The 27,998-nt window shown below is 40.0% G+C and overlaps 1 protein-coding gene and 1 long non-coding RNA gene across 2 annotated transcripts; one reads left to right on the plus strand and one right to left on the minus strand.

Annotated features, from left to right (window-relative positions):
• Nucleotides 1–516: 516 nt before the first annotated feature.
• On the minus strand, nucleotides 517–19,479 carry TMEM45A (transmembrane protein 45A). Its single transcript, XM_078389931.1, has 7 exons — nucleotides 18,812–19,479; nucleotides 16,073–16,149; nucleotides 10,108–10,314; nucleotides 8,149–8,361; nucleotides 6,511–6,695; nucleotides 1,645–1,790; nucleotides 517–917 (listed from the first exon to the last, which is right to left on the minus strand). Exons 3-7 carry the CDS (start codon nucleotides 10,295–10,297, stop codon nucleotides 824–826), a joined length of 828 nt encoding a protein of 275 aa, XP_078246057.1. The 5' UTR covers nucleotides 10,298–10,314; nucleotides 16,073–16,149; nucleotides 18,812–19,479; the 3' UTR covers nucleotides 517–823.
• Nucleotides 16,167–27,963, plus strand: LOC144588017 (uncharacterized). Its single transcript, XR_013543319.1, has 2 exons — nucleotides 16,167–18,785; nucleotides 26,925–27,963. It is a non-coding gene; the product is annotated as an uncharacterized LOC144588017 (long non-coding RNA).
• Nucleotides 27,964–27,998: the final 35 nt, after the last annotated feature.

Here is a 27,998-nt window from a genome sequence, read left to right on the forward strand (position 1 = left end):
AGAGTGATCAAGCTTCTTGCCTATGTTGGGGTCTGAAATTCAGCTTATGCCTACTATGCAAAGCAGACGACATCTGAAGTACTCAGAAGCCTTGTACATGATTCTATATGTCAATCGATCCTGCTGAAGGGAAGGAACTAGTTCAATGGAATATCTATAATTATCCAGCAATTCAGGGACATCATTACTTAATAATACTGGTGCTGAATAATTCCACAGTGGCTTCTTGTATGCTTCAAAGCAAGCAGTGTGTTAATAAATGATGATGATGATGATGATGATGATGATGATGATGATGATGATGATCATGATGATGATGATGATCATGATCATGATGATGATCATGATGATAAAAATAAAAACAAAATCAATACAACTGCAAATCTAAATTTGCAATGCATAAATTTTGGAAACTAGGCAGAGAATTATTTTTATATACTTATAAACAGATATGTTCGATTTATGAGTTGTTTGGTTTTAAGAGATGAGCAGTCAGTTTTCTGCAATAGCGCTGTGTTTGTTTTTTTTTTTAATGCCATGTGTGGAAATGTCCCAGTTTACCCAAGAGCAATAGAAGAGTAGACCCGTAATCTATTAATGGCTAGGATTGATTTTCACTTGACAATGTCACCCCAGCCTGTTCAATAGTAAAATGTCCTCTTTCTACTTTAAGCACAGGATAAGGACTGTACTAATGGAAGTTTCATAAATTACCATTGAGATTCCTTGATTGTATAAATCTAAGTGATATAGTAAACAAAAGTGTTATAGATCAGAAATAGAAGGAATAGACAGTAAACAATGAGAAAATACTGATGCTAAACTAGATCTCATCTTCTGACTCCTGGTCTCTCTCGGTTGTTTTCAGCAATCCTATTTCCATGGTTGGAGTTTGTTTCATTTTTGAACGAACTACCCTGGAAAGAGAAAATAAAGTATAACATTTTGTGCTGAATATATTTCCACACAAGTGATCATGCAGAGGACTGGCTGTTCACATCTGGAATGCCGCATTAACACTAGTTCCCAACATTCCACTCTTCTCTCATCTTCCCATTTCTATCACATGTTAGCATTGGGGGAACAAAGATGTTGTTGGACTACAACTCCCATCAGACCTAGCTTGCACAGCCAATAGGGAGGAGTGCAGGGAGTTGTGGTACAAGAACATCTGGAAGCCAAGTTCCTCTGGAGTGACTAAGAAAACATAACCCACAATGAAGCTCCTAAGACAGATGTAGCCTTGATTCTCTGTGACTGGTACCCACTGGGCCAGATGGTAAGTTCAGTCCTTATCATAGTGTTACACCAAAATATAGTCATTTGCTCCAGTACAACATTATGATTCTTCAGTTAAATGGAGGACGAAATTTAACAGAGGTACTCCCTTGCTAAGTTATTAACTCCTGCTCATCAATAACTGCAGGATTAACAATGTAAGTACATAATAACATGGTGGAACAAACCAAGACAGTCAAATTAGGTGAGATAAAATAGTTCAGAATCTATCCAGACAGGAACATGAGATTGTTCAAATGCCCAAACATTTAGCCTTGCTAAATGGTTTTTATAACAAAATCAGCCTTTTCAGGCATGTTACACAAAGCCCTTCAAATCATCTGTTCTTTAACAGAATTCACTTACCAGCTGACTATAGTATAATTCACTGCCATTATAAGAAAAGCAAATGCATAATGCCAGCAATAGCACATTGTGAGGAACATAATGTTATTATGATCCATTTGGTTCCATTCTGGACTCCCACTCGGAGGATAAAGTACAAATCCAATCTGTGAAAAATCACAAGGTATTTGATTTAAACATATTAGTTTTTTAATTGTAGCTCGTACTATCAAATTTTATACACCTTCATGTCATGAGGTAGTTGCTAGGGCTTAAGGAGAGGGTGCTACATCTTTGATGTAGATACCAATCTTACTGGTCTTGAGGTAGTCAGAAGAGTTTGGTTCAGTTCCTAACAAGTAGATTAAACACAACACACTCACTTCTTAGAGGTTTAAAGTGAAAGTGAACAATAATTGGTCCTATTAGTCCATAAGGTCCACAAAGACCAGTGCAAGATGGAACTCTGAATGGTTTCTTTTTTTCCTGGGATGTCTCCCATATTCCCTCCTGGCCATGTGCTATAGACTGGAAGCACAGGTCATTGTACTTAATCACTCTCTTGCTTGCTGAATGTTCATGTTCCATGCACTGCCAATCTAGCAATTACAGTGGACCCTCTACTTACGGAATTAATCCGTATTGGAATGGTGGCTGTAGGTCAAAAAGTCTGTAGGTCGAGTCTCCATTGACCTACAATGCATTGAAAACCAATTAATCCCGTAACCGGCCATTTCTGTTCCATTTTTGTTCCATTTTTGTTTTTTTCTGGTCTGTAAGTCGATTCTCCAGCTGCAAGTCGAACTTAAATTTTGCGGCCAGAGAAGTCTGTAACTCGAAAAGTCTGTAAGTCGAGCCATCTGTAAGTCAAGGGTCCACTGTATTTACCTAAAGGGGGAACCCAAATCCTTAAATTCAGCTCTAGATTGCAGGCTGGCTTATTCCAACTGCTAGAAAACAGAGTTTGGAAAAATTGTTTTGTGGGACTATAGCTGCAATTGTATTCCAAAAAAGTAATATTTCCAAACTCTACTAAAAGCACACGATCTGACAGCAGATGATACAGCCACACTAATGAACCTAAGGCAGTCTAGACCACTGATTGGATTAGAAATTGAACCATTTACACTGCATTGAGTTCCACAAGAAATATTAGATGTAAATATACTATTTAAAGAACAAGCTAGATTACATATAGGCTGAAACTCTGTTGCTTTGCATAGTAAGCCACAACTAGAGGAGACTCAGTTGAACATATTAAATCCCTACTAATTCAATGGGCCTACTCTAGTGTGATTTACTACACTAAGCATCATGATTTCAGCTACTGGGGCCTGAGCAGCTTTCCAACAAGTTACTCCCTACAACAACCTCAAATGCCAGTTCAGTCCCCCATCTAACCTAGCAGGACCACTGAAATGCCTAATAATGCTACTCACAAAAGCACAGATTTTTTTTTCATTTGCCCCTCCACTCCCATGAGTAGTGGCCTTCTGCACTTTAGCTTGGCAAACAAGCCAAACTGTATGCAAAAATAAAAAAAACAAAAAGCATATAAATGAGATATAAAACATGGTAGAATTCAATCCCTATAGGAGAAAACTTCAGCCTCCCAATATACAGTACTTCGACACTGATTTCAAGGAGGCCACAGTGGTGGAAAGAAATTTTAGAGGGAGCTTAGAACAAATGACCCAAGTTGTGATTCACCAGAGGTATGAATTGGGACAGAGATTCCTTATCACACTACGTCTGTAAATGGCCAGGACATCCATGATAACACCTCATGCCTCTGATGAACCAAACTACAGTCTATTAAAAGTTACGCTATAAAACCTTTGTTAGTCTAAAAATATTCAACAGGACTATTTTCTTTGCTGCAAACATTGATACAATGGCCCCTTGGAAAGCCACAAAGTTGAAATAAGATTTGAAATCTACGTATTAGAAATTGATTACTATCATTATTTATACAAAAGATCAATGTTGCACCTGTTGCACAGATAACACTTATAATGAATGGAGAAATGTAAAACCAACTATGAGAAAAATGACCTCATTTTATGTCTAAAGCTCAGAAATAAATACATCAGCAGAAAACACTTCAGTAACGCCACTAATCTGTGTACAAATTGTAACATCTGTAAAAGCCCTTCAGAAACTGAGTTATGTGCTAGGAAATTTAAAAGGTGCAGCTTGCACTTGGAGGCGCTCTCTCTCAAAAGGTATAGGGCAATCCTGCACAAGCTAAACCCAGACTCTCACTATATGACAGAACAAGGACTCCCAGTAAAATTTACAATTCTACAATAGAATATGTACCCTGCACAAGACAATGCAACAGTTGCTTCTTCCATGACATTGACACATATTCATTAAAACACTGCAGATGGGAGAATTGCTTCAGACTCACATAGGCATCCTTCAGTCTCGAGACACTATGGTAACGTGCTCTGTATGGAGAATTTGGATCAGCGTCTAGTGTTTTGACGCTGTACGCGAAGCTGGAGTGTCCTCTCCAGGGCATGAAGCCTGGGCAAAATAATATGGAGGATAGGCTGTTACCCAACTGGCAAATCCCCCCTCTCCACATCGCTGAAATAGTCCAATGGAAAGGCAAGAGCCAATACAACTGGTTTCAGCGACGTTGCAGGAGTCGACAGAAGGACACGAACTGCCTCCGAGACTCCAGCTCCGGATTTCGTCTCAAGGTTAACTCCTGAAGCCTTTTCCATTGGTGGATATAGCCACAAGGCAGTGGAGGTTTGAAGTTGGAGTTTTCCTTCTCCTAAATGGGCTGCCTTCCAGGGCTTCAGACTACAATTCCCAAAATCCCCTATCTAGCATCCTTCCTAGCCATGTCTACTTCTCTGAGTTGTAGTCAAAAAAAGTAACTTTTCTGAGCTCTAGACATAAAATATTCAGTTTTATAAAGAAAATCTGCACGTTTTATATTATGTTCTACTCTCCATAATGCCAAAATGTATTTCATTTCCTTCACTATTATATATGAACATGTAATATACCTCAATACTTTTTTGTTCACCTTGTCAGAGGAAATGACATCAATGTGTGGTTTGCCACCCAGTGATAACTGTCATTTTTAGTTGGGGAGAGTAGGAAAGAAGTTATGGTGGTAGATCAAATTATGGAAGTGGAACAGAAGAATTGTTTTTTTTAAAAAAAAAATCTGACAGTTTCCATCATTTAGTATTTCTGCACATAGACCATTAAGATGTACATGCAGAATTTAGCTCCTTCTTATAGTTTTAAGGTTTAGGTGTGTGGTTTGGCCCTCTCAATTTAATAAGCTTGCACAAAAAATGAGCACACTGTTATACACATGACTAAGTACACTGTCGGTTTCAGAGTTCTCTTTGTGTCTTCATTTAACCATTAGTTCTCTTTTCCTGCAGACTCAAATTAAATAGCCTCAATAAATGTTCACATTTTAAACAAGGCTATTAAAAAACAAAATAAGTTTAATCATATTTATAAAGGATTATATAAAATCTTCGAGTGCTACTCTCTATGTAGTCAAAATGGCATAATTGCCATAGTAACCATTGGAAGGGAGGAATTATTAGGCTTGATAAAACTCTGAGATTAGAAAAATTCCACACATGTGTGCGCGCACACACACACACACACACACACACACACACACACACACACACACACACACACACACACACACATGTACACACACACATGTACACACACACACGAGAACATCCAGGAGGAAGAGAAATGGAGCATGTATTCTCAAAGGCTTTCAGAGCTGGGATCTGATGGTTGTTGTAGGTTTTTTGGGCTGTCTGGCCATGTTCTGGAGGTTTTTCTTCCTAACGTTTCGCCAGTCTCTGTGGCTGGCATCTTCAGAGGACAGGAGTCAGAACTTGTCTGTGCAGAGGACAGGTGTTCTGACGATGCCAGCCACAGAGACTGGGGAAATATTAGGAAGAAAAACCTCAAGAACACAGCCAGACAGCCTGAAAAACCTACAAGAACCATCAGAAATGGAACAGCTGGAACCTTGCTTTGGAGTGTAGGGAAGGATTCTCATTTCTATGAAAATGTTGATTAATACAGAATGGCCAGAATCATGTTGAGTTAATTATCATCCTCCCTCCTGCCAGATAATTGCTGGTACTAAAGACTTCCTAGGTCCATTTTGGGGTTCACTGGACTCGCCTATAATAAGACTGATTATAGCCAACTAGCCAGTGAGTCAGACAATCCCAGCATCAAGGCAGGAACTCTTTTAACTAGTGGCCATTTCTCTCTGTCTGTCTGCCTGCTGGCAACATCATCACCCTTACGCAAGTGCAATATACTCAACAGGATTTTGGCCACTGCAAGTGGAAAAATATTTAAGGCAACATATAGAGATATACAAATGTGCTTTCAAGAGATGCAAGAGAGATTACCAATGTTTCCTTCTGTGGGCATGCTGGCTGGGGAAATGCAGTAGTCCAAAAATGTAACTTTTATCACCTGTAAGCCAGACTCACTATTATGTTAGGCAGCCCAGTCCTTCTTAACACCATATATTTCTACTAGCATAATAGCCACGAGGCAACCTCCTGGGATGACACAGGTAGCAGTAAAGCAGGAAGGGGACAATGACAAAGCAGCCACTGTTGAACTTGAACACAGTGTCCTGGAGAGACACTATAGTTGTAATAATGATACTGTACATTGTTATAACAGTGAGAACTGCCTGGTAATTGGAGGAGTGTAGAAGACAGACAGCAGGGCATTGGTATCAGCAGCAGCAGGCTCTTGGCGGCTCTCTGAGGATGTTGGCTGCTAGCATTACACCTGATCTCAAAGTTTTGCTGAGCAGAAACTGATCATAAAGTCAGGAAATAGCGATTCACTAACCTGCCAGAACCAGCTTCCTTGCAGTATACAGAGACTTGTCCGGAACATCTCAAGGACAATGATGCCTCGGAAAAAGACTTCCAAGAAGACACAGATGGCTGCACCAAAGATGGCCACTAAAAGCAACTGATGAACATGGAGATCTAGCATAGCACGCCCATGGATATGGTAATAAAAGAGAAAACCTGGTGACAGAGAAAGGGGTTAATAGATCACCTACTTTTTTCTTCTTCTGTATTTATTTACTGCACAAACTTTCTGTTATAATATAAGATATAATATTTTGGTTTTGTATGAAGTGAGTTATGCATGTGTACCTTTCCATGAAGCCAAGAAGCATTTGGGGAGTACACTTCGATATATGGAAGGATTCCCGCATTCCATTTACGTCAGCATCATTGGTGATGTTGAAGTAATAGCCAATGATGTTATGTGCAAGACCGTTTTGCACTTCCCAAATGTGGACAGTTCAGAAACAAACCTGCCATGATGCTAAATGTGTTGTTCAAAACAATGCCAGTTCCTGCCTCCCTTTAAATAACGTAGGCCCATTATTTATCATATAGCACAGTCCCTCTGCTTCTTCTGTATAAGGGACCACAAATCTTAAATTCTTCAGTAACAACAATATGTGAAAATTATCAGCCTTGAGATACATAATTTCTTCCTTCACATTAAGTCATTTTATTCATGTTATTATATAGCATATTTCATTCTAAAGCAGCCATTCTCAACCTTTTATTGGCAATGTCCATAGTATGAAAGAAATATAGTCCTAATCAGGATTGTATAAATCACATTAGGAACCTTATAAGGTAGTGTGTGAAGAATTGTTTCCAGCCTCTGGCCCCTTTCAAATGGGCAGGGGGCTATATGGCTTCTTTTGAGTACGGGTGGATAAGCAAAATACATTTATAAATGACCAACGCGGGTCTCTTGCAAAGAGAGCATCTAGTGAAGAAGGAGAAGAAGAAAGAGAGCAAGAAAGAAGAGAATGGCAAGAAGAGAGAAAAGTGGTAGGGTTGTCTAGTTTGGGTCTGGTCCTCTCCACTACTGGTGCCTTTCTTGGTATGCCTCCCCACGCTAATCTCTCCTAGCCCAGAATGAAGCTGTCAAGAGAAGACAAGTTGCTTATCTTTCTTCCAAGGGACAGAATCATAGAGCTAGAAGAGAACTCAATCAATGCCGAGTCCAACAGAAATAATGTGTACCTACTAGAGATGGGGGTGTTCATGTTTGTATATCAATATCCCCCCACAGGTGGAAATAACGAGTGTCCGGCCCCATGGGCCTGGACTGCCCACTCATGATTCCATTGCTTATGCACACTCGATGGAGACTTCCTATCGCACCGTTGTCTGCAATGGATTACCCACTTTGTGACCTGGCAGAGGGGCTTGTCATCCCGCCTGCTGCCAGGAGTGGCTAATCTATTGCAGACAACGGTGCAATAGGAAGGCTCCATCAAGCGTGTGTCAGCGGTGGGACCGTGAGTCGAGCCGGATCCTCGTTATTTCCATCGGTGGGGGATATTCATATACAAATACAAATACCCCCATCTCTAGTACCTAATTAATTTCATTCTGATTCTGAAAAGATGTGTTTAATGAAGTCAGTAACACAGCGCAATAAACTTACCTTCCACAAAAATAGCTAGTGAAAGCATCATTCTGTCTAAGGCTACTGGCAGTGCATTTGTGCTGTGAGCCACAATGTCTACGAGTCCTGAGATACCATAGAAAAGATACATGGTTGCATGCTGCCAGTTCATTAGGTGATCCCATTGATTCATTTCATAATTATAAAGTTTCAGATGAGGTCCATCCGGAACAAATTGCTCAGCTATCATACCTGAGTGTGTGTGGAACAATGACAAAAGAAGTTGGTGATCTCCTTGGTCAGTCTTTTGTGCAAAATAATAATAATTATAAATATCATAAATAATAAAGATCATTGGGCTAATGAGAGTACTTACAAACTATACAAATATACTATTCATACTATACAAATAGTCAAAATCCAAATCAGTAATTTTGACTGCATATTTATTATTTCAATCAGATTCCAACTCAAATGTTCTATCTTGAGTGCTGTCAAATGTTAGGAACCAGAGGCTTGAATCCAATAATGTTTTGCAACTTTTCAAATTTTCATCTTTAAAACTATAAATATCTAAAAAGTAGGCTGAAAAGAGATTTTTGAAGTCTATCACAAATGTGCATTTTTAAATGCCTTCACTATGCTGACTATTCCCAAAGAGAACCCAGTTCTCGGATGCGTGTGTATGCATTTAATAATAATGGCCTCAGACTAGATGCTGAAGTATGATTTTGATTAGCTTTCCTCAGTCAGATGTCATCCAGTGGATTGAAGTACAAACGTTGTTGTCCTTGAACAGTGTGAAGATAGTGAGATAATAGTCGAGCCCACCTGAAAAGTACTAGCTAGTGAAAATCTGACCTAGGTAGCTGATTGCTTTGGTAATGCCTAAGTAGTGCTAAAGCTGTTTTCCCCTAGACATCTAGAACATTTTCTAGACAAATTGTCCAGAATAAGTCTCTTCTCAGACATGTATCATTCACAGACAAGAGAGTGCAGCTTCAATAGATCTAAATCTCACCTGCCCATGCTCAGCTACTCGCATCCTAGGTTGGAGACACCAGTTACAACCAAGCCAGTGCTGCCCTGTTGTTCTGAATTGGGTAGAGTATGGCACTGTTTTAATTTAGGAGCTATCTGGCTACCTATGAAGTTTTACCAGTGTATGAATATTCTACATCAAAGATGACAAAGGCCATAATCCTGTTCAATCAACCTGCTCATACTATGGACTACAGTACAAGTATTGTGACATTCACATTGTGTGCTGATGGACAATGTTTCAAGATGTTGCACCACCTGTGCAACATCTTGAACTTGAATCATGGCAACGTGGAGTCTCCTACCAACTCTCCTCAGGAGAGAGTTATCGTTTCAGGAGTCTCCTACCAACTCTCCTCAGGTTGAAGAAGCTACTTGGATGAGTAGTGAAGCATTCAACCTAATAAGAAAGAATTCCAGTTGCCATGACTCAACTTCCATATAAGCTCACCTGGATAACTGAGAATCTTCACAGATACACCTGTGCAACAGTGTTGCTCGGACAAATAGAGCTACCTCACATCATTCTGCTGGTTGGACTTTCCACATAAGCATGGTTTCAAAAGGACCCTGGCCCAATGTTACAACTTCTGTCGCAGAGTATGAGTACACTCTGAGATGTACTTCTTTAACATAAAGTTTGCAATAAAGAAATTGCATGATAAAGAAATCAAGAAAACAGATTCTGTAATTTGTTTAGCCACTCCCAGTTGCAATAGGAACAACCAGACTACAGGTCTGAGCATGCTATTTATAAACAATAAACCAGGTTTCTACAAACCAGGAAACAAAATCTGAACTTCTTGAACAATAAAGTTACACGAATGAAAGTAAAGCGCAGTAAGAGGCCCAACACACAGTGTCATTTGAAATGACTTCTGCGTGTCACTACAATTTGCTTTCGTTTCAAAAACTATTGATTATGTTATAAACATCTCAAATCTTAATGAAACTTACCAATGAGAGCAAAGGCAACTTTGATGATGCCCTCGGTAAATTCTAAACGTTGAAATCCGGCTTTGGAACTGATGGAAGAAGCATTCTTTTTCCTTCGACAGAGGTACTTTAATGGATATTTCACAGACCACCACAAGCCAAACAGTAGGAAAAAACTTCCAGGAAGTGCATGACCTTTAAAATTTCCCATCTTTCTTAAGTAAAAACCTAAGGATAAATAAAATCCCTTTTAAAAGCATCACTACCAATAATCTATTTTTATCACTCTTATCTAAACCCCAGTCTATAAATAAGCATTATTTAATGATTAACAAGAAAATAATAAGTTATGGGAGTGAGCTGCAGAGAGTCATGCGTTCAAGTGTCTTCCCATTCTCTACAGCTTTAAGAAATTACTATTTTTCTTGTAATCCATTGTGAGTGGAGGAATAGAAGTGAGCCGTCCTCACAGACGCCCAAAGAAGAAGAGTGTGAAGGATGTGCCTGTTACAAACAGCTATGATGTCACCTGTCCTTCAAGGTGTAGGCTGGAGTGTTAACATCCAATGGTGGTCGGAAGGCAGGACATCAGGGGGAGGAGCTGGGATATATAGGGGTGTGAATGTGTGTGAGGGCAGATCAGGATCTGTGAGTGTTGAGATGAGATAGTGATCAGATTGTGTGGAGATATGAGTCTGTGTGAGCTAGAGCCTTTCTTTATGTGATTACCTGATTTATTTGTTATACCAATCTTAATGTACCAATCAATAAACTTTAGTTATTTTGTTGAAATCCATTCCGGCCTGAAGATACTTATTGCAGGGGATGGTTGGTGGCAGACTACCAGAAAAGTAACAATGGAGTGACGTAGCGACCTTCCTTGGTGAGGTAGAAGGAGGCCGTTACAGTGCCGTAGGGGAATTGATCAAGTTGGATGATGATGAAAACGTGACCAATAAAGTGATAGAGGTGTTTCTAGCAGAGAGGTCCAGAGACTGGGGGGAGGAGTTAGAGACGTGGAGATGGGATGACAGTATAAAAGAAGAGGGAAAAAAGGGGAGGAAGTTCGTAGGGAGTTAGCAGAGAGACACAAACGGTGGAAACGGGAGTAGAAAGAGAGCGGATCGTGACCCTCGTGAAGAATTTTCCAAACCTGGTGAGAGAAGATGGGTTGTTGCCTCTTCCCAAGGATATTGACAAGTTTGGAGCAGGTGAGAGGAGAAGGGAATGGAGGCTGGATGCGGGTTTGGCTACTCCCCCCTCAGCGGACAGCTGGACCCCTGGTGGTGTCAGTCCATTCCTACCCAGATTGGAGGGTTCAGTAGTGATCCATCCATGCTGCAGGACAACCTGCTTGGTGCTGAGTGCACCAGTCATGAACCAGAGTGTAATTTCCCGCTTTGGGGCGAAGAAACAGTAAAGGTTAAAGATGTGGGGCCAGGGGCCAAACCCAAGAAGTACAATTTGTTGACTAACGAAGAGTTACCGGATCCGTTTGGTCCTGAGTTGTTTAATGCTAAAGTTAATAAAACAAATCCTTTTATAACAGCAACTTTGACTCTGACTGTCATTCCCGCCAAATCCCTTGGCCCGCCTACTCTAGACAAAGAACCCAATCACATCCATGAAACTTCATACTAAAGTAAAATAGTCTTAAAGTTGCCACAAGCGCTCTCTGCTACCAAATTCTGGACTCCCTCCCATAGAAAGCCGGATTGGCCCCATCTTTGCTGTCCTTCTGCAAACAAGCGAAGACTTTTCTCTTCAGACAGACTTTTCCTTAGTCTGGGAGGTGTTTTTTTAATAGATTGTTGTGCCCTGTCCCTTTTTAATGTGTTTTTAATATTGATATTATTTATCATTTTTAATATAATACTTGTTTAAATTTTAAAAATATTTATATACTGTTTTTAGCTTTTAAATATTGTCTTTTTTATTTTGTAGGCTATCCTGGATCCTTTTTAAAGAGAAAGGCAGGGTAAAAGTGTTTTAAATAAATAAATCCTCCCCCTTTTTTGAGGGGGGTATTCAAACAGTACCAATTACACTTCAGTATCTGGTGGCAACTCATATGGAACAAAAGTTAAAATGGCTGTTTTTCATTAAACAGCTTTATTATTTCTGACCAAAAGACTTTACAATATGTGATATGAGAAAAATATCCAATTTTAAAACAAATGTCCATAGTAACTCTTCAAGATGTTTATCACCAGCCCAAACATAAGAATATTCAAAACAAAGTTTTCTGAACCTATAGTCAGGTTCTAGATTCCATGGTTCAAATCTAGTCTTGCTAGACATACCAAGACTGTATTTGAACCATCCTTTTCTTCTAGTTAGTAAATCATAATAAATATCTACAGACAGAATATGTTCTTAATATTGCCTCTCCATTTTAGGTAGGAGCATGATTTCAAATGTTTGCTGGGGGATTAGTAATAGCAAATTAAAAAAAAAAACCACAAACCTTCCCTCTTCTTTCATTTAATGAAGATTATACTGTAAAACTTCATTTGTTTGTGTTATATCTTGGTAGTTTTTATACCTTGTAATATTCATAGGAATATTAAGCCAGAATAGCCCCCTGGCCTTTAAAGAAGGTATTTCCACCTTGGCATGCATCCTTATATACACGGGCATGACTGTGTATTCCCCCACCCTTCCCTCCATGCATGTCCTGAACTTACCAGCCCTGCCCGAGTTATAATATTAATCGGGTTAAGGAGATGATGGGGACTCCACGGCCCACTCCTATTTTTATGTAGATATCTTTTATCTACATAAAAATTGTTGATAAGTTTTGGTTGATTGTTGTTGTTTAGTCATTTAGTTGTGTCTGACTTTTCGTGACCCCATGGACCAGAGCACGCCAGGCCTTCCTGTCTTCCACTGCCTCCTGGAGTTAGGTCAAATCATGTTGGTTGCTTCGATGATACTGTCCAACCATCTCATCCTCTGTTGTCCTCTTCTCCTCTTGCCTTCACACTTTCCCAATATCAGGGTCTTTTCCAAGGAGTCTTCTCTTCTCATGAGATGGGCAAAATATTGGAGCCTCAGCTTTAGAATCTGTCCTTCCAGTGAGCACTCAGGGTTGATTTCCTTCAGAATGGATAGGTTTGTTCTCCTTGCAGTCCAGGGGCTTCTCAAGAATCTCCACCACCACCACATTGGTTGATGCAATACTATTATATCTAAATCCTTAAACCAGCCCAATATAGAAACCCATATGTTTCTTATAGGCAATCAGAGAAGTAGAAAGTGATGCACGCCAGAGAATCTGACCCTCAGACTTGACCTGATGTTGTTCACAATAAGAATCCTCCATATTGTTTGGTCTCCAATTTTTTATCATGGCAAGCAACAACACATTTTTTTCTCTCAGTCCTTAACTTCTTCAGCTTACTGTGCCATTCCTTTGTATGAGGACACCCTGAAGCTACTTAGTCTTTATCAGTTATTTGCCTGAAGCTTCTCAGTAGCTTCTTGGTTCCTTAGTATCTCCCAGTACTTGTTTTGCTTATTTCTTGCTTGCCTTCCACTCTACGACTATTTGGCAAACCACCCATAAAAGGGAAGCTTATACATTCTTGATTAATTTGTGAAAGGTTTCTGAAATATGATAAATTTAAATAGCCCTAAGCAGGTGCAGAATGCATGTTCCTCTCTCACAATGGATCATCAAGGTTTGGAGGAAAGTCCACCAAATCAGAACAAGGTATTTCCAAACAGAGTGAAAGAGAACCCTCTCACAGTAGCTAACTAGACGTCTCTGAGAAGCCCATATAAGGGCAATAGACCTCTCCTGCTACTGGTGGCTACTAACCACCATGAAAGAAGGACACAAGAAAAAATTGCATGCTGGGATTTCTTTTCTGAAATGTAAGGAATATTTGCAAAATAATTTTGACTGATATTTCAACCACAAGTGAACTAGCCTCATTTAGGAAAACTGGTCCTTTTCTGACACTGTGTAGGACAAGCTCCATAGCTGAAATTCTATTATGCAGTTATATAAATGGCAAAACCTTTGAGAAGCAAATTGCTGTAAGTTGGGAAATCTCCATGGACCTTATCTGTTGCAATCTGAGCCTTGTGGTTCAGTATGTGACAGATAAAATCTACAGATATTTCTTAGCTTTCTGGAATTTGCTTTTCAAAAGTTACACTGTTTACATAACTGCACAACGGTATTTGGGATGAGGGTGAATATGATTTCAAGAAGGGCCTGATTAACCAAAGGCCCATACAAACTCAATAAGGACACAGGGAGGCATCCTCAGGACATTTCTTCCATTATGGAACTCCTGTCACTCATGTTTGATTCAGAGTGCTTTTTGGACAGAACTTGAAAAAAAAAACTCTCCTTTTTGAGGGGGGGGGTCTGCATCTCCCAGAACCCTTGGGGCTGTTATCTACCCTCACCTTTTGGAAGGCACCTGAGACCTCTCTGTTGAACTGATCTTTGGGCCAAGGGCTTCATTATAGAACAGTGAGGAAATAAACTTGAATTACAATTGGTCATATTTTGTTTTGCCGATATTTTCTCAACTTACCCCTCCTGAGCTCATAAAAGTCAAGAGGTCAAGACATCTCCCCCCCCCCACCTCATAAAAGGTGGCTTTGTAAGGCCCCATATTGTAACTTGTGCTATACTTGTCTGGAAAGGTGTGATCACCCCACTTCATAATCTACCTTTTTGAATACTGTATTACAGCCTTCATTTGTAAAAGTGTTACTTTTGCTAGAAAATGCTCTTTTCCTTAGTTTTTGATCTCATTGAATCCCATTGAATGTATTCTTCACAATACACACTGCAGGTGTAACAAAGCTGTTCCTTGCATCAAAACATCAAAGGCAGCGATTTCATACATACTGAGGCTTTGAACAGCTTCCATGCAGGGAGTGGTTTATAATTACAGTTTAAATTAATTGAATAACAGCTGCTGATTATGAAATGTTGCATATGCAGCAACATGGAATGCAAATACTCTAATAAAGACATTTAGATAAACAACACTTTGTCCAACACATGCACAGATGATAGAATTGACACTTTTTGCTTGTCTGTGAACTTGTTTTGGGGGATCCAGATGTTTTCTTCAATTAGCAGCCCTCCTGTGTTTTCCATTTGTTTTTCCCCCCAGCATTTTAACTCCCATGGAAAATCTGTTAAGGAAAAAATGATGGACGAGCTGCAAAATAAAGGAAGCCATAGCCTTTGGTCTGTAAGATCTGACCACAACTGTCAATTACAAGACTTTTCATAGGTAATTAATTCATACGTCACCATATGTCAGGAATGACTTAGTGACCCATAGCAACAATAGCTGTGCAATGTGTTCCAGTTTGGTGCACTATAATCTGAAGACACGTTTACATAAAAACTACTGAGCCATGGTAGTAGTGGTTAGAGTCTCAAATATGGAAACCTGACTTCAAATCCATGAAGCTCACTTGGTGACTTTGCACCAGTCACTCACTCACACCATGAATTACCTTTCAGGGTTTTAATAAGAATAAACTGGGGAAAGTGCAATATTTTGTGTTCATTGAAGTTAAGCTGGGATATAATTATAACAAACAAACAAATACACTGCTAGCAAATGGGGGGTGTAAAATGTGCCTCTTAATCCTTTTTTTTTTTCAGCAATTTTCTTTGCTTCGTAATACAATTAAGCATTATTTTTCAGTTTCCTATATAAACCTTGGAAGGAAGTTGAGAATGGCAGACAACCAAAAGGGTTTTTTAAGGAACTGATGACTACGGTAAACCTCTCAAGTTTTCCTTCTCATTTTCTGTCCACCTAGGCAGGTTTGTAATATTGACAGAGTCTCAAGAGTACAGAGATTTTGAAAAGCAAATTTGCTGTGTTCATTACAGCTGACTAGAAACAACGAAGATATCATGTTTTACATCATCCCTTGAAATTGTATAGAAATAATAAATATTTCCATCACAGTCTTCTGACGGTGAAAATATACTTACAGTGGTTCCTTGGAAGCAATATTGCTTTAGTTGAAATCTCAGCTCAGGCAGAAGTTTGGTGAATGATCTTAAAGAAGCTAAAATAAAAACAAAATTACTGTAGCACCTTAAAGGCTAACAGATTTTAGCTTTTGTGGAGTACAACCCACTTGTCAGAGATGTGGAAGATAATACTGTTCGTGGAGTTTATAGACAGAATATGTAGTACAGGGAGGGCAAATAGTATAGGAAAAAGAGGGAGACAATTACATTGTTCATGGATTTTCAAAATGACAATGACATTGTTAGCACCTGCAATGATCAGTCAAAACACTGATTACAGAGACATCCTGTTATCAGCCATCAAATGTTTTCAGGAAATGAGCTGAAGTTACAGTCAAATTAATAATTATGCACCCTCAAGTCAATTTTAACTTATGGTGACACTTTCCAGGGGTTTATAGTAGAGAGTACTTAGAGGTTATTTACTATTCCCTTCTTCTGGGGCCACCCTAGGACTGTGCAGGTTGTCCAAAGCTACACAAGCTGGCTGTTCTTCTGGAAGGCACAGTAGAAAGGAATGCCTTACCTCTGGCTCCATAACCAAGAGTCTCACCCACTGAATATCCAGTGTCAAAGAATTATGTCAAATAATAAAAAAAGATTCTGTTTCTAGTTAATACCACAACTATGGGTGCAGACTATTAATCTAGCCAGTGTGCTAAGAAGCTTTCGTCCAATGCACAACTGAATCTGTGAATATAGCCCAATTCAGCTCTCTCTCTCACCTTTCTTTGTAATTCCTTTTCTCCACAACAGTTATTCTGACATCTGTAACAGACTAACTTCCTAGGTGAAAGTGTTATGAAACTGGCTTTTGTGTTGCAATTTCCAATGTCAGTAATCGGTTTATTTTCTTGCATGCAATGCTCTGTGTGAAGTGCAGAGAGGCACCACTGGTGAAGATCCTGTAAACACATAAGTAATCTAGCTTCTAAACTTTATTGACCGAGAATACTCACAGACAACTATTTTAATTCTTCACCACATCAGTGGCACAATATGGTACCACAGTACAAAAACATATTCACAGTCAACCTGGAACAATGCTGTCTCAATTCCTATGGCCTAAAGCCTCTCCTCTGTCTAAGATACTTTATTATCTGGATTCATGGGAGGAAAATCATTTGAAAATTTCCACCAGAATGTCAATAACTTTCACCCTACAATTAACCTATACGTACCTATATCTACATTATAGGCACACTTTTAGACACTACCATTCATCTACAGAATGGACTTCCAAGCTCAGTGGTTTAGATATCTGGATGTGGAGCCAGAGGTTGGGCGTTCAATTCCCCACTATGCCTTCTTGATACAAACTGGACTCAATCCATAGGGTCCCTTCCAGTTCTGCATTTCTCAATTGCTGATGATGAAATCCATTAATTAAATGTTTACATGCCTCCAGTTTTCACCCAGAAAACACACCACAAAATCTATTATCTGCTGCCAAGCCCTCTGATGTAACTACTGCATATCTGTTTAGATCTACAAGACAAGAGACTCAAAACTCACAGATTAACAGCGGGCATTTCACAATAACCACTTAAGGGGCGGGAACCCAAATTAATAGTGCAGGACGGCTACCCAGAAATAATATATATAAAATCAGTTGGATCATCTCAGCCACCACTACACTTTCTTTAGGTTGGTGGTGCTAATCTGTGCAATACCTGTATCACTGGCATGTTCTACTTCAGTTGACACTTCTGCACTTTTTACTAAATCATCGCTTGAATTAGGTAGGGACTTCTGCTGTGAAGGAGCTTGGTTACAATGTCTGCAATCTGTATGCTCTGAGTCAGAGTGCCATGCTATTGTGGCACTGAGGATTTCATTTTACAGTGCTCGCTTACAGCTCCGGCTCGTGAACTTATGGTCCTCCAGGGACTATTACCTTGTTGTTTCCAACAACTCTAGCCAGTATAGCTAACGGTGAGGCATGATGGGAAATGTAGTGTACCAACATCTGGGAGGCACTAGGATGATTCCAGCTGAAAAGATCTGCCATAGAGTCAGAATTGTAAGTCATCCCCAAAAGTAGTAAATAAATCTATTTTGTTTTTGAAACCTATTGATCATGTATACAAGCAGATAGATAAAACATGATGTACCCCGTTTTCCAAGTTATTTTAGTACATTCTGTGTTCCCATCTAAATCCTAGTATACAAAGACAAGAAGACAGACAAAATGAAAAATGTCCTCAGAAGCTGCTACATGCATCTCATCTCTTCCCTTCTGCCAAACTTCCCAGCCTAGGAAGAGATAAGCCCCTGAACTTCTCATCCCTAGACGTTTGTTCCCTAGACCAATTCCCGCTGCAACAAGGCACCCGTTCCTTCCCGTGGGGTTCGTCCAAGCCAACTTCCTCGCTGGATAATTTGTGGCCAAAACAACAGAAGACAGAAGTATTCAGCGTGAGATGCTCAAAGTTCTTTAACCGCATTCCCAGACTCGATTAAAAGGATGACATTCCCACAGAATGCCGTGAGGGAAAGTTGGCCATACATGACATATTGACTGGGACTGTTGAAGAAGATCCCGAGCTACGGAAAAAAAAAAAAACCCGGGGTGGGGAAATTTCCCCCAGGAGCCAAAGCTTCGCTTCTACTTCCTTTCTGTCACACAAACCGGCGTTAAAAAAAAAAGTAAAAAATTAGAAATCTGCAGGTAAGAGTATTTTGGCAAAGGCTTACCTAATTGGTCTGCTTCTCTGCAACTTATATTGTGATGGTTTATTTTAAGACAAAATGCTCCTCTTTGGAACTTCAGAGGAACCTCCCTCTGTGGTGGCCCCGTTTAAGGTTTTTCAAGTATGTGGACGTGCGGCTGATCTCATCGTTCCCCTCCCGTAACTGGGAAAGAAGACTCGAGCCACTGTTGTCTGCGGAGGAGGATGCTCCCCCCCCCCGCGCCTCCATCCCGCCTCCTTCGGCAGCTGCCCAGATGCGCCTCTCCGGGCTGCACCGCTGGGGCAAGGGCGCCAGCGGCTTCTCTCCGCCGCTCTCCGCCTCTGTGACGCCCCCGGCCCCTCGCCATTGGCGGCTTGTGGTCCCCTCGCCTCCCGATAGGGTGGAGGAGCAGTCAGTCTCCGAGGCAGCCCACCAGGAGTGAGAGTTGACCGCCTTTCCCCTGCTTGGAGGGGGGGGGGACAAGGCAGGCAGTGATGTGGCGCTGGGGTGAAGTCGGGGCCGAGGCGGGGGCGGGCGGAGTGTCCCGCCGTCGAGGGTCCTTCATGGACAGCGCGGGGAGGCACCCCCTCGCCCGGCTTCAGAGCCTCTGGTTTGAGTGCCGGCGTCCCGCCTCGCTGGGAATCCCGAAACGTCCTGAGGAGAACCTCCTGAAAATTCACCTCTTTCCAAATAGAGGGTTTCATGGATTTTTCAGGCGAAGAGTTCCGGAACATCTGGTTTTTTAGGAGTGTTTCCCCGCCTCCCGGGTCTCCTCCCGGCGTTCCCCTTAGAAACCACACGTTCCTATTTGTATTTCTGGGAACACGTAAAACGGTCCTTCTTTGGCAGATTTTTTTTTTTTAAAAAAATTGTGGTATCATTTACTGAAAGACTGCCATTGCAGAACTGACTTAGACCAGTGGTATGTACTTAATTTTTGAAAAACAGGAGAGGTGTTTGTGACCTCAAGTCAAACCCATCCCTGCAGCAAGTAGAAGCAATTTCCTTTCATTCCTCAGATGAATAACACATCCACTATTTTTTCTGATTTTTATAGGCATCTCACAAACTTTCCTCATTCAAAAAGTTCCTTAGGAATACTTTGGAAGAGGTTTTCTGATGTTGATTAATGTTGTTGTTCTTATGTGCAATCAAGTCACCTCCAACTGATGCCAAGCCTTATGAGTGAGCGATCTCTAAAGTGTCCTGTTCTCAACATTCCTGATCAGCTCTTGGAAACATAAGCCTGTGGTTCCTTTACAGAGTCAGTCCATCTCATCTTTGGTCTTCCTTTTTTCCTGATGCCTTCAACTTTTCCTAGCATTATTGCCTCTTCCAGCAAATCTTGCCTTCTCACAATGTGCCCAAAGTATGCCCTTCCAAGTCTCAGACTTATTCTTAGCTCAGGACTACAGTCTCCATTTGGATTGATGGTTGGTACAGGGGACGTGGTGGCACTGTGGGCTAAACCGCAGAAGCCTGTGCTGCAGGGTCAGAAGACCAAGCAGTTGTAAGATCGAATCCACGCAATGGAGTGAGCTCCCGTCGCTTGTCCCAGCTCCCGCCAACCTAGCGGTTCGAAAGCATGCAAATGTGAGTAGATAAATAGGGACCACCTCGGTGGGAAGGTAACAGTGTTCCATGTCTAAGTCGCACTGGCCATGTGACCACGGAAGATTGTCTTCGGACAAAACGCTGACTCTATGGCTTGGAAATGGGGATGAGCACCGCCCCCAGAGTCGAACACGACTGGACAAAATTTGTCAAGGGGAACCTTTACAGAATCATTAGCAATTTAAATTTATTTGTTGTCAACATTACAGCTGTGTAGTTCTTCTGTAGTCATGTTTTTTGTCTTAATGTTCAACTTCAGTCCTGCTTTGGCACTTTGTCCCTTCACTTTTATCAGACGTTTCAAGTCATTGCTGCTCTCTGCCAGTCAGATGGCGGTATCTGCCTATCTTTATTAATTAATTAATTCAATTTCTATCCTGCCCATTTAATTACTAGTGTTTCTTCCTCCATTTTTCATTCCCCCTTCATCTGGATCTAGTCTGGCTTTCTGTATGGTGTGTTCTGCATAAAGACTGAACAGATAAGAGGATAAAGTGCACTGTTTGTCTGACACCTTTGCTTATAAAAACCCATTCTCTGACTAAAAATATCCTATTCCAGTGCACTTGAGTTCACTGATACCAGGCACATTCTATTTCTTACAATTTCCTGTTAACCTGACTCATAATTCTCATATTCCATTAGCCAATTGTATGTGTTGTGCAGCATTGGACTTTCCTTTCACTTTTGTACACATCAGTCACTAGATGTCCTTTCAGCTTTAACTTAGTTGCATCATTAGTGTCAGAGCTATTCATTCTTGTCCTTTGCTCCTCCTCAGTAACTGACTGAGCACTTTTCAGCCTAGGAGTCTCATCTTACAATGCTATGTCTTGCTTCATTTTGGAGTGTCTAATCATAGGAATTTTCATAGTAGGAGAGGTTCAGTAGTGGTTTACCATTGCCATTTTCTGTGTAGTACTAACAAAAGTTAGCTTGAGTGTCACTACAGTTGCCTCACCCTCCTCCAGTGTCACCTTCACCTATCACTGCTGCTCAGTAGCTACCACCCTCATCACCATTGATATTATCAATTCTCTTCAGTGATGCAGCAGCTGTTACAAATTAAAATCTCAGTTTCTTCTTGTGATCTTAGTATATCAATCATCATTTCAGCTCAGGATGTACAGTAACTTTCAAATGAAAACTGCAGGCTCTTAGCAGAAATTAGCGATTGCTGAACAAAACTAGGATTCACATGTGATATACACATTATGATTTTAACTTTTTCTGCAGCATATTGGCCAGCACATACACTTGGTTTAAAATTTGATCTCTTCGACTTTTTGTCCTGTATTAATAAAATTCAGCAATGACACAAGATGCTGCCGGTTAAGGCTCTCATTGTGCAGCTGCTGTAACTTGTGGTAGGGAGGAAACTGAGATTCAGTTCATTAAAGAATCCAGATTAGAGCAATTTGAATGTTTGGACATTCCTCAGCAGTGAAGATTGCCGCCATTTGAACTGAAGACACATTCTGCAGATTGCAGACATATTGAATTTGTGTCCATTACAGAGGCCACTGGTACAGAAAGGTGCTTGATTATGCAAGAAATTTGTGCTACAGAAAGATACAGATAGAACAATACAGATAAGATACACCAATAGATCTGTTTGGAAAGAAAAATGACTTCTCAACATTGTATCAACTTTTATGCTATATTTTAGATACAGCAGCAAATCACAGCACAAATAAAAATCCTGTGAAAGTAAAGGACATCTTAGGCAGTCTAGCCTCATGCAAATGGATATAGAAAGAAGTTTCCACTGGAGACTAAGGTGCTCATTCAAATAGGAGTTTATCCACAGTAATCCTGCAAGAGTTTAAGAGTTCTGGTCTTGCCTTCTGAGCTTCCCATTGATATTCTGTTGAAGTAGAATGACTTTACTTATGTGTTTAGTGATGAGAAGGTCTGTGGTAAACCTGTTCTAAATCCCAATGAACCATTCAGAAGGGGTAGGTCAGGCAGCCAAGATGCCATCATTCCAGTGCCAAAAAATGAAAGTGAGAAGATGCGGGCATGCGATGGCCGGACACCTCACTGCTGACTGATTTGCACTCCTTGCCAGTTTAACAGTTATTATTCGGAATATTGTCAGCTCCAGTACCGTATTTCTCAGCAGCTGCTAAGCCTCAGTGTTCTATTAGTGTCCATTTTTGCTGAGAGGCTACCTTTTCTGTGACATATATTTTTTGACATACCTCTTTCTAGTTTGCACATCACTTTATAAAATTAGTTGTATTTGTCCTCACATGACTCCGAGGTGGAAGCAAGAGCTCTCATTTTGCAGAGAGGAATGTGTGTTGAGTAGTGGGGTCTTGCCAAAAGGTATCTGAAGACTCAGCAGCTGTGGTGGACACTGGAAAGAATTTTCCAACTTTACATATATGTTTTTTTAAAATTCTAGTGGACAAAACGTTTTCGCATAAGAAGCTCTGTGGGAAGAACACTGGGAGAACTTTTAGAACAAGGTGGTCCAGTGAAGAAGGAATATATTTTGGAATCCAATATTGAACTGAAAATTGAAAATTAGGTGTATGTTATATGTATCAAAGCTGGCTGGATAACTCAGTAGCTTAGGTATTGAGTTATCCAGCCAGCTTTGATTTGATTCTTCATTGTGCCTCCTGTGAGTAGAGCTAGTGTGTTTGGCTTTGGGCAAGCTGCTCGGTCCCAGGGTGCCCTCAGAAGATGAGAATAGTAAACCACTTTTTGTGTTATCTCTACCTGCAAAACCCTGAAAAGGATTGCCATAAGTCAGAAGTGACACCGTATGATTGTTATATCATTACATTTAACAAGTCTAGCCATTTTCTAGTTGATCTTCTGTATGAGTGTACTTTTCAAACAGAACTAAATTTATGTAACTCTGATGTTGTACATATCTTCTTATCCTTTGCTCTGTCGTGGTAGTTTTCTTATAAGGAGAATAAAAAGAAGCTGACAGTACTACTCTTCAGGAACCCTCAAAATGTGACAAGGAAAAAAACTTTTTTTCCTGCTTTATTTTTCTACAGAAAAACTGATTTCCTACATTCTGAACTTAATACTCTGTGGTCTGAAAAAGAGAAACACACTCAAGAATTTAGCTTTAATTTTAATTGACCCCACACAACTGTGACAAGAAGAACCAACAATATACATACTCATGGCTTGCGCTTCAACACTGTAAATGTATGTGTTCAACAATATTTTCAGATTTGTTGTAATTTGTCAAGGGAAGCTTTCTACACAATGGGAATTTAACTTATCAAGATTAAAAAATAGTTTCTATTTAAATCCAAGAAGACACCTCTTATGATCAATAAAATGCAAAAGTTAACCTTCATCCACAAGGCTGAAAAACACTGGCTGAGATTTGAGCTATTTTCTGGCCCTGTTAGAATTGCAATGTACTGAAGGTTAGCAGCAGAGCCAGGATTGGGTTATGAAATGTCTGAAAATTTAAGTGCTCAGACTCAATGGGGCCCATACCTGCAACCATAATATATCAGACTGGTTTTTCATCAGAGGTCAGAAAAATAATCTAAATGGATTATGTTGACTGAGACATATAAAACATAATTCTCTTTTTGTCTACTAAAGACACAATTTAGATGGCCAGTGACTGAAGTCTGGGACACTGCTTACAAGTGCACTTCTGTGTGAATTCCATAAGAAAATGTAATTGCAAAGGATCAAAATATCCTGCCCTGGTCAATAAGGATTAAGTTTGTTGCAAGCTGCTGAACAGTGATTCTATAGGAGGGCTGCTACTAGCATAAGAGACAGGTTAGCATTGTACTGTATTTTTGTTTGCATACAAACTATGAAATTGAAACTTTTTTGAATGCTGAAAAATCCACCATATCACCATTGGTTTGCTTAGGACACCAGATTCCTATTACACTATCTTACGCCAGAATGGTTGTGTTAATGTAATTGTTACTATTGAGAATTCTATGCTAAATCTGCTCTCATCTCAGACTTTACATCCTATCTGCCAAGAACAGATAATGTATATTCTTGAATTGCACACCATGCAACTGAGGAACTGGACTGTTTGTGCACAAACGGCAGGGCATAATGTCTGCTATTCTTGAAGGCATCAGATGATTAGTGGTCTTGGTTACAAAACCCCTTCAGGAACCTCAGTTTCCAACACACCAGACCAGCTTCACTCAGCTGTGCCTTCTAGAAACCAAAATTGATACTTTTGGTAAATGTGTGTGTGGCAGCGGCTTTACTACCCTGCAGGGCTGATGTGCAGGTTAAAGTGCAATTACATTTCCCAAAAGACCCAGGAGGTTGTTGAGGGGCCAGGTTGGGATTTAATACCATGAGCCCTTAACTCAATAACCAGACTGTTACGTGAAGAAGAAGAAATGCTTTTGTTAAAAAAAAAATGGGGTGTGGAGTTTTAAAAGTTTCAAAATAAGGGCAACATTCTAAAGACCAGTTTGAGAAAAATCAGGAAATCACAAATAAAAAGAATAAAATTAGCTTCTGTACAAAATGTTACTGTGACAGTTGACTGGATAGCCTCAGATCATACATTCAATGGACTACACTCAGTGGCAGCCTTACACACAGCGCATTGCATCACATTTTACATTAGCATTACAGATTATGTACACAATCTGAGAATATATTTTTTATTGCCTCAACAGTTGTGAAAAATTGTACTGTCATGCGTATATAACTTGAGACATATCAAGTGTAATAAAATGTGTTCTCCTGCAAATAAATATACAAAAATGTTGTAGCACTTTTGGATTTTAATCTCTTTTTGCCATTTTCTTTTATCTCCTTTCTCCCCAAAGCATGTTGTTTCCTAGCTTGCTGTGGTAAAAATGAAGTTAGCAACGTATTCAGAGGGCATATTCCTCTTTGCTTGGGAACGAGGCCAGATCTGCTTTGACTAAAAGAATCCATTTGGCTTCTAATGTGGCAGGAGGACATTACCTGGAAACCTTTACTTGCAATGGATACTCAAAAGGGATATTGTTCCATTAATTAGGTGACTAAGAGCAGGGTTACATTAATCAGTGTTCTTTAGGCATTTGGGTTCAGGGAGGAATGTGTGATTGTTGTTTTTGGTTATTCTTACTGCTGTTTCTTATGTTGTTGTTTGCCTTTGTTTGTAATGCCCACCCAGAGTAGTGGCTTGCCACTAGATGGGTAAGATAGAAATTCAAGCAAGCAAGCAAGCAAGCAAGCAAGCAAGCAAGCACATACATACATACATATATACATACATACATACATACATACATGAATGAATAAATAAATAAATAAATAAATAAATAAATAAATAAATAAATAAATAAATAAATAAATAAATAAACTGGCCCCTGGATTGGGGCTTTTGAATTCAGTTTAAAGGTTTTCTGTTCATGTGTGCATCCTCTTACCTCTCTGTTGTTGTTGTTTTCTTCAATTTCCTTTATCTGGTACAGCAAAAGAACAGAATGCCACATAGGAAAAAAAAACCTTAAAGCCACACGGGGAGACAGACACCTCTTCTCTCCTCCCCTCCAACTGCTTCTGTGTGTGTGTTGCAAGCTTTGTCAGTTTCAGCTCCCCCCCCCCCGCAATTTGGACTGGAGTATTTTGTTTTAAGGTGTCCCCCTCACACCTCCTTTGAAATTGAAGGCAAGAGAAGAAAGGTGAGGTTAGGGCTGCTCTTTTACTCTCCGTTTGAGCTGCAAGGAAACATACATTTTGAGCCCCCCTCCCAGTGTGGCATTCTGTTCTTTCGCTACAGCACATGTAAGATTTTTAAAAAAAAACAAAAACGAAGCCCGAGTGAAAGTTGAGAAGGGAAGGTGCTGCTGGGGGAGGTGGCAATGGCAATATATGGCAATATTTATTTACACCAACAGAGGCATGTATATACGTCAGCATTCGCTTACCTGGATTGACTTATCAGCCATGGGAAAATGGCTGTGAAAGTCAACAGTAGGAGGGCTCCTTAAAAATTAACATAGACAGAGGTGTGCACTGATAGGGAATTGATTTAAACAAATTGATTCCACATCCAAGTTAAATAAATGGCCCTCTGGAGATTTTGCTCCTCAAACAAACACAATTTCCTGCCAAATTAATCCACACTTCCATGTGTATCATGTATTCACCTTTTTTTTTACATAGATTTAAAATTTGACATGTCCAGCCCTTGTCAAGGAGGAACACTGGGGAATCAAACTCCCAACCCCTAGTTCTGCAGCCAGATGTCTAAACCACTGAGCTCTTCAGCAGTTTTTCTCTCATGTATACTTTAAGAATCTGAGATTAATTCCTCAAATACACTGTATCTTCTTGAAATGTAAATAGTTTATTACAATTCAGCCTGAGCTTTTTCTTGTGCTCTGTCAGATGCACAGTCATATGATGATACAAATACCTAAATTAAGAAAAAAAGAAATTGAATAATATTGTGACACATTACTCTTTAATGCACTTTTAACTCATAAGCCATCTTACTATAAATTCATTGCTTGATGACATCACTGCTGATCTAATAATTCTGCTGATGAAGGTCACCTGTGATCTTCATACATATGTGACAATAACCTCAATGTTTCAACACCCTCCTTGTTTCATCCAGTGAGGATGGATTATGGTAAAAAGAGACTTCAGAAACTGCTTTTTAAAAAAGGTAATCCAATCTGTTGGTATATACTGTATAAATGACTGTAATCAGGGAATACATAGCTAGAGGTACTAATATTATGACCTTTAACATGCACTGTACTTTAATATGTATGATCTTCAATATGTACTTACATTAAAAGTGAAATGGCTGATGAATAAACAATGGCTGAAGTCCTGTTGCTTGGCATAGCAAGTCATACTGTATATGAGTAGGCCAATAGAATCAGCAGAACTCACCAAATCTCCACTTATTCAATGGAATTAGTGTGACCTACTATGCTAAACAACAGGATTTCAGCCCATTAGAAAGATGATAAATATACTAAAATGCAACAGATGTATTTGCCAAAGTCATTGTTTCAAAATAAGTTGACCAAGGCTTTAGAGTTGACTGGATCACTCAGTGAGTAGAAGCACCTAGGACAGGAGTTCATTTCCCCACAGTTCCATGTAGGAGAAGAGCCAGGCTGTGCACTTCAGGCAAGCTACACAGTCTCAGAACATTTCCAGAAGAAGTGGCTCATAAACCACTTTTGAATACTGTATAATGAGGAAACATTGGAAAAGTTGCTACCAATTGTAATTGACATTATTATTATTTCAGGCTTAAGAAGGCTCAGTTCCACTTCTGGATTTTTATCAGCTTTGCATAAATGGCTACTGCCTGAATAAGATGTGGGTCTTTAATATTCATTTTATGAGCTGTTGTTAAGGTTTGCAACCTGATAGACAGGATATATTTCTCATCAACTGGGGGAGAAAATAGTGAGTTCTAGCCACTGAAGGATGCAGCAGTACACTAGTGGAAAAGGACTCCTGTTTGCACAAAATGAGACACTCATTTCTTATCTACTGCAGCATCTGCTTGCCTCCAGTTGATCCTGTAGATTAGGCGATCTCTGGAACGGTATAGGATATCCCATTGAGACAAGGTGATCAGCAAAATCAAGTGCCTTGT

Source organism: Pogona vitticeps, chromosome 3 (genome assembly GCF_051106095.1).
Source record: "Pogona vitticeps strain Pit_001003342236 chromosome 3, PviZW2.1, whole genome shotgun sequence".
Classification (NCBI taxonomy): domain Eukaryota; kingdom Metazoa; phylum Chordata; class Lepidosauria; order Squamata; family Agamidae; genus Pogona; species Pogona vitticeps.

Coding starts and splice junctions, on each gene's coding strand:
- TMEM45A (XM_078389931.1), bottom strand. CDS start 10,297: ATGGGAAATTTTAAAGGTCATGCACTTCCTGGAAGTTTTTTCCTACTG. Junction 1,791..6,510: donor AAGGAAGCTGGTTCTGGCAG/GTTAGTGAATCG, acceptor GATTTTTCACAG/ATTGGATTTGTACTTTATCC. Junction 918..1,644: donor AATTATACTATAGTCAGCTG/GTAAGTGAATTC, acceptor TTCTCTTTCCAG/GGTAGTTCGTTCAAAAATGA.